Source organism: Protopterus annectens, chromosome 8.part0 (assembly GCF_019279795.1).
Source record: "Protopterus annectens isolate FY-2018-M chromosome 8.part0, PAN1.0, whole genome shotgun sequence".
Classification (NCBI taxonomy): domain Eukaryota; kingdom Metazoa; phylum Chordata; order Ceratodontiformes; family Protopteridae; genus Protopterus; species Protopterus annectens.
In genome coordinates, this window is record NC_056741.1 from 1110622743 (window position 1) to 1110631043 (window position 8301).

At 37.4% G+C, this 8301-nt stretch overlaps 1 protein-coding gene across 1 annotated transcript in view; it reads right to left on the bottom strand.

The window, feature by feature from the left end:
- LOC122808411 (pro-interleukin-16-like) overlaps positions 1-8301 on the bottom strand; it is an 81227-nt gene that overhangs the window by 35711 nt on the left and 37215 nt on the right. The window contains exon 3 of the mRNA XM_044079373.1: positions 2677-2799. Within this exon, the coding sequence (XP_043935308.1) occupies positions 2677-2799 (123 nt within the window). The remainder of the gene's footprint in view (positions 1-2676; positions 2800-8301) is intronic.

An 8301-nucleotide genomic window follows, 5' to 3' on the forward strand; every position in this document is an offset into this window, starting at 1 on the left:
GGTTGACTCAGTTCCCACAAATGCATTCAAATTTACTGACAGTGTTTAAGTATGCATTTCCATTCACAGAGAAAACAACAAACCTCACAAATCAATTAAATTAAAACATTTATGCAAAGATTATGGTAACATCATGTCACACTTTATTCTACAAAACGGGAGCAATGTAACATGAAATGGCACTTGCTTTTACTCGCATACTTATAAAACAAGAAACAAAGTGCCCTGCAAGTGAAGCATGAATCTACAAGTCTTTTTAAATCTATTTAAACATTTATCAGCAGAGGTACTGTACAGAATTTAGACTGGAATATAATGTAAATCTTTAATTCACACAAATAAGTTGGTACACTTAAGATAACATAGTCCCTGTGGAGTCAACACCTCAGAAAAACAAAGTGTACCATCAACGAGAAATACAAGAAACAACAAAAATAAAACTTCCTCCAGAAAGTATGGACCCCTGTTATATGTCTGTTATTATATTCAGGTTTAATCATACTCTAAAACCATATATAGTTAATGCCAAGTCCATCTGAAATGCCTACATTCTGTCAAGTCATTCACATGGAAGACAAAGCAGTTGGATGACAAGAAAGTCAAGCAACTCTTATGGGGCTCTCTAAAAATCAGTACAGCTAGACAGATGCAGTGAAAACAGTACAGAAACAAACTGAAAAAAAGAGCAATATCTCATTAATTAATTTAGCAACTCAGTATTAGAAAGGCAGAAGCGTTAACCCTTCATCTTTGGCCTCAGCATCAAATTATCAAAGCCTGAGTGCAATGAAGCATGCCAAATATGCATCTGAAATTTATTGCTTAATTAATTATCAGACTTAACTGGATGAAACTTGTTTCTCGCTGCTAAATCTCTACTAATAAAGTAGTTCCTTCTGGTGGTCTGGAATCCTGAAGGATCTAATGGAGAATCCACCTCCAACAGCATACCTGTAACCAATGGTGTTCCGCAGGGATCAGTCCTGGGACCTCTACTGTTTGGAATCTATTTCTCCGAAGTACAAGCTAAAACTAAAGGTCTACGGCTGACAAAGTTTGCTGATGACTGCAAACTGGGAGCAGTCATAGAATCTCCAAACAATATCAACATCTTACAAGAAGCTCTTACACAAACAAATGATTGGTGCCAAAGTCATGGCCTTAAACTCAATGCAAAAAAATGTAATATCATCCCTTTTGGTAAGTGCAATGTTCCTGTTAACTACTGCATCAATAACGACACCCTAAGTACGCACTCAGTGGTGAAAGACCTGGGCATACAGGTTGACAGCAACCTTACCTTTGATCACCATGTCTCCACAGTGGTAAGCAGAGCATTCTATATTGTTCTTCTCATAAGTAAGGGCATTGCATCCAGGAAAAAAAGAAGTTATAACTTCTCTGTACTCTTCCCTCATCAGGCCAATAACTGAGTACAATGCCCCATTTGGTATGTACCTGCCAAGCACATGCAACAATTGGAGAGACCACAAAGGTTCCTCACAAGGAAAATTCAAGATCTTTAGCATCTGTTCTATGTGGATTGTCTGAAATCACTGTCACTTTATCCTGTTTCATGCAGACTAGTCAGAGGCAATCTATGCCTTGCATATAAGGCAATCTTTGACTCTGCTTTATTGGAAATGCTGCATATCCGCAAGTCAAATGGTACACGGCATACATGCTCTAAAGACAGTAACCTGGTATGTGACATTAATAGAACCTGCTGGAGGGACAGATTTGTCTCCCAGCTTTGGAATGGACTTCCACTTCATGTCAAACAGAGCACTTCATTGGCCCTCTTCAAACACAGTCTGGACAATTGAATGGGTAACTGTAAATTTACCCCGGGGGGTTCCACCTGTGTCCCTCTTGGACACGAACAATTGGTGCTGATTGTTGAAATAAGGGTAGAACTTGGCTAAGCTTGTAAGGGCCCTAGGGCCTTTAGCCTAGTAACATCCTATGATCCTAAATATGTTTAAGTCACAGGAATTAGATCAGGAAGGACAGACAGAATATTCAGTCTGGCAATGAGTGAGTGAAGCGTCTAGGGAAATGGAATGAACTACAGCTGATTACTACTTAATGACCAATTAGTTCAATGAATAACTCCTGTAAGTGCCACAATACTATGACACTGCGACTACCCTGGAAGGAGAAAGGAGAGAATGGAAACCTAAACAATGCCAGTCAATGTTCAGGCAGCTGGAGGCCTACGAAAACTCTCTAATTTATAACTTGAGTACTCGACTTACAAAATCCTCAAGGATCTGTGCGCCTGTTAAGGACAGACCCTGTATGTCTGCAGGAATGAAGAGTGTAGTGGGTTCTCACTTACCAGAAGGAATACAAGGTATTAAGTACTACATGACAATGGACACAGCACAGATGTATGAAAATAAAATGACTAGATCCAAAATGCATCAAAACTACAAAATGACTGTGAAACCCAAGAAAATGATTTGTCTTAGTGTGTCAGGCCACCATAAGACTTCACAGTGAGTTAAACACATCACCTCACCTTTAGCAATGAGAAAAAAAGAAATAGAATAATTTATAATGACCAGCACTGTTTTCACAGGGCCATCATAGATTTTGCATTTTTTACAACAAAGGAATTGTGTATGAATGTACTTGACTTCAAAATACAAGCATATCATTTTCAGATCTTACCTAGAAAGACCTTCTGGACTGTCAGCGGAAGATCCCCCTGACTGGATTCTTTTCCCCCTTCCAAGCTGAATCCTAGTCCATTGGAATCTTTAATTAGTTCCACACTGACCAAGTCACAAGACTCTGCAATTAAAGAAAATACAAATAATGTAGTACAACATATACAGAAAAATGTTAATACTTTGTCTCTTTACCTTATTACCCTTTTTATTGTTGTTCTTCCCTTTATTTAAGTCCAGTGCACTCTTCATTTGCTACCTGCAATTAGACCAAGATTGTCTTCACAAGTAGGGGCTGAGCAAGCAGCCACTTTCAAGGCTGAAGTTACTATCATTTCGAAACAGCTTAATCAAGGAGGAAATATCTATCAAAACAGTACACCACCACATCAAAACACCTGCTGTCTTCTTAAATTCAACACAAGAATATTGCTTCTCTGCTAGTCCAGGGTATTTTTTCTGATTTTTAAACACACACACACACACACACACACACACACACACACACACACACACACACTCACACACACACTCACACACACACACACACACACACACACACACACACACACACACACACACACACACACACACACACACACACTACCAATGGCCAAGCCAGGCCTACAATTTATTCCAACTGCTTTCAATTAAAGGGTGAAAAACAGACAAAGCAAAGAAATATCCAATGTCATCCAACAAAAATATTAGAGCCATACAGGGTGTAGCTATCAGCAAAGATGGTGTTCAGTACAACCTGAAATCCTTTCTCCAGTGGTTTCAACAACCTAATATCTCCTGTTGCTTCCAAACAAAAAATGCTGAAAAAAAAACTATTGGTGATTACCATTAATTGCCACCAAAATCACTGAAAAAGTAATCATAAATGTAAACCAATAGTAAAACAAAACAGAACAAAAAAAAAAAGCTTTTTCATTGGGGGTTTCAGCCCACACCACATACCCACACACATCAACATGGGGGTTGTGTTTCCATACCCACAAAAATTAAATATACTAACTCCAGGGCTGTACCATTAAAGAAAGGGGGAAAATCCTTGTATTATGTAATAATCAATCTAATTAAATTCAACAATTACATAATTAAACCAACTGCACCATTGGTGAAAAACATCAGTATTTTAGCACACGATGAAAGGGGTGCAGTGATAAACCATGTAACACCCCTATGTGTGTGTGTGTATATATATATATATATATATATATATATATATATATATATATATATATATATATATATATATATATATGGGTCTACTATATTTGGTAGAATTACATTTGGAAGAAAATGATTTCAGGCAGTTCACTTCACTGAAAATGCATTTCACTGAATACCTATTTGATCGAATTCCATTTGGTCGAAAATGGAATATAGCCCCTGCCCCACTATGATGCAACCCTGGAGTAAGAATATAAAGTAAGGGGGGGGTGTGGGGGGCGTAACCCCCCCCCACATAATTGCAGTGTATGCACTATTATATACATGTGTATCCATTAAAAATACATTGAAACATCTAGCATCAGTAAAAACTAGTTGCAAAATGTGGGGGGCTATGTCCCTACACCCCCCCAATGTGGGAGGCTGTGCCCCCCACACCCCCCTTACTTTATATTCTCACTCCAGGGTCGAACTGCAGTGGGGCAGCGGGTATATTCCATTTTCAACCAAATGTAAGTCGACCAAATGAGCTTTCAATCAAATGAGCTTTCAGTGAAATGGGCTGCCTGAAATTATTTTCGACCAAATGTAATTCGACCAAAAGCAGACCTATATATGTATATATATATATATATGTATATTTTTATATATATATATATATATATATATATATATATATAGTTTTATATATATATATATATATATATATATATATATATTATATAGTTACATATATGTATATACATAGAGAGAGAGAGAGATATATACATATGTAGATATATATATATATATATATATATATATATATATATATATATATATATATATATATATATATATATCGATATATATATTTATAGGGATCTAGTACATATGCTCGAATGCATAAACCACCGAACGTCAAATACATGAACAGAAACCACCGAAAACACTAAACAACGAAAATACATTCCACCAAATCGCTAATCACCGAACTTAGTATAGTGCACTTAAGTACTAATTTATTGATTCACAGCAGTCCATTTGATATAAAGTAAAACAATGCGGGTGAAGTGTTAGAATTATACAAATAGACATGGTTGATATGTGTAGGCTACCACCTGGTGTCCTGGGACAAGCTTACAAAACTACGACTTCTCAACGAGGTGGAGAAATACTGATTTTAGATGGATACATTTATCAATTAGAGAAGAAAACTAAAAGCCGTAAATACTGGAATTGTAAATACAAGATCACCGGCAAATGTATAGGTAGAGCAATTATTATCTCTGTAACCGATGGTGAAGAGCTTGTAAAATCTGTTGAGCAGTGTCACACAGGTGAACCACAAGACGTGGAAAAATACAGGATTAGAACGGAGTTAAAGCAAAGAGCTTCCTTTTCTAGGGATACACCTTCTGTTATAGTGGACGATGCTGTAGCCTCCACTTCCTTAGAGTTTGCACCGTATTTGCCCAACAGACGTTTAATGCTTCAAACTGTTAAGCGTATTCGTTCTGAAGGGAGATGTACTGTAAAGTGTACTGAAATAGATTTATTTCAGTTTGATGAATCACAATTCCCCCCTAAAAACGGTGTCTTCTTAAAACAGTCCTGCGAAGATATCAGCAATAACATCAAGGTACTAGTGCTGATGACAGATGCTAATTTGCATGACTTAACAGTTGCAAACATATGGTTAATGGATGGCACTTACTTCAAACGAGGTGCAGAATGTCGTCAGCTGTACACCATTCATAGTGTTGTCAAAGCAGAAGTGTACCCCTTATGTATTGTTTCATGAATAAAAAGTCATTACGTGCTACACCCTAATGTGGCGATGTATCTTTGAGTTTTTCACTGATCAGAAACTAAATGTTAAAATCCCATTCGTGCTCTGTGACTTTGAGCCTGCAGCCATTCAGAGCGTAAACCGCAATATTAATGGAGTGGTATGCAAAGGTTGTTTCTTCCATTTCGGAAGAAACATTTGGAGGAAGATTCAGTATTTAGGGCTGGCTTCACTATACAACTCAGATATTCATTTCCAACAGTGTGTTAAGCAGCTGACAGCATTAGTATTCCTAGAAGAGGATGCAGTGGTAGACATGTTTCAACAGTTAAAACAGCACTTTCCTATCGTGGGCAAAGCGCTACTGAAGTATTTTGAAGAGTGGTATTTGATAGGGAAACCCAGAAGCCTGAAAACTAGGTCTACAACTTATCTCAGAGTCCCTCCACTATTTCCTGCGCAATTCTGGAACATCAGTGTGTTGAATGATTTGAATTTGCCCAGAACTCAGAATGCAGTTGAAGCATGGCACAGGAGGCTTCGTTGCATAGCTGGGAGGCATTTGTTTGACATGTATAGCATTCTACGAGCAGTTACCCATGAACAAAACAGAGTAGATGAAGTACGCTGCAGGATGTCTGCTGCATGCCCACCCACACCAAAGAAGAGGTCTCTCATTCGTCGGCAAGAGCAATTCCAAACCTTATTCTTACATAGAGAGTGAGTACACTGCATATGAGTATGTGAAAGCAATTGCTAATTTATTACAAATATGAACGACTGGATGTCTTTATTCGTTATGTACATGCACCCCTTACATAAATATCTGAATGAATGGATAATGTGTTTCTTACTTCTTAATCTACTGAAGTGTTACTTTTGCAGATGGGCTTTGTGCTAATATTATGTAAGTAAGTGTAGTTATGCTGCAGTTCACTGCTGTACTATCACATTCGATGATTAGTGATTCGGTGGAATGTATTTTCGTTTTTTAGTGTTTTCGGTGGTTTCTGTTCGTGTATTTGACGTTCGGTGGTTTATGCATTCGACTATATTTACTAGATCCATTTATAGATATATATATATAGATGTACATATAGTAAGAATTAGCTCACCTCCCTCCCAAAAGCATACATGCTTAAAAGATGGGACAGAATGCTGGGGGAATTACATATGGTTCCTGTTTGAACCCCCTGCTCTTAATTATATGGCAAAATCTCAAGAAGGAATTGTTCTTCTCAGTTTCAAAGATAGTGCATGAACTCCAGCATGAGGCACCTGGTCATATGATTATGCCTAATGTATGAAATTAAATGGAAAATGCAGTTTCACAAACTACCGCTAAACAGAACACTAATCAGTGGCTGTGTATCATTGTGTCTCACTGAAGCACAGTCATGTGGATACACTCAAGCCACTGCTTGCCACCTAAACTTTAAACAAAGGACTCCACAAGATTGATGGTTATCCCTTATCCGCCTACCAGACTATATATACTTAGTCAAGGTTAAGCACATGCTCACACCATGGGTCATCTTGCTCATTCCTGTTATGAATTCCTTAGTTATTCCTAACATAACCTTGAAGCAGATCAGGTAATGTGGGAATTATATACACACATGGGAAAGTTGAGACTCCCTCAATAAGAAAGGTAACTTCGTGGTTGAAGATGCCACTTTTACCCATGTTGCCACCATTCCTCTGGTGCAACTTCAACTACTGCATTAGTCACACTCTAAACAAAGGTGGTTAGGGATATCCATTTCACCTTGACTCATATGTTATTTAATAGTACAGCGTAGGCTGCCAGTAGCTGCCAAATGCCTGTCTATATTATACAAGATGACGCAAACACTTATTGTTATATTCCCAGAACATTAAAAAACTTCAAGACAACAGTTCTCTTACTTTAACCAGCCCTCAATTATGTTGGGTTATTCCTAAAAGAAGTGATTTCTTTCTGTACATAAAGCTGAAATATGTAAACAGATGTCAAGAAGATGGAAATCTCCCACCCATTGCACCATGGGAACTTGACAACTTTTCAACAACAATTTGTCTGATGGGCAATATGGAAAGGAAATATTGCTGATAGTCACATTCAGTGAACATTAACTTTTGCAGTTTTCTCTTCTGTTATGTGATCATGGAGTTAATATATGCACAGGGATCTCCCTGTTTATGGGTGGTGAAGGGGGCTTGCCCCCATGAAAAAAAAAGCTTATTAAGTTATTTTATTTATTTATTTTTTTATGTTATTTTCTGAAAATATCTTTCAGTGAAAGCTTTTCAAGCTATTGTCTGTCAGACAAATTTTGTTCAAAGAATTTTTTCTTTTCTGAAAAAATTTTTTTTTTCTGGAGCATTTCTCCCCGGGCCTCTGCTGAAAACAAGCTCTGTGGAACCTAGTCGGACATTCCCGGTCAACAAATGTTAAATAAAATAAAATAAATAAATAAAATTATTATGAATCCATCACCAATTATAAAAAAATTCTGAAACACAACAGGTCAGAGATATGTCAGACTAAAGCCAGAGCAAGAATTGCTTTCCAGGTTATATAGAATGTACAGCTGAAGCTACTTTCTCTCTTAACCTGGAAGATTCCATACATATCTCTACAAATATTTTGTTGATTACTCTTAATATTACCCCTTCCTCCATGCTCCTAAACTC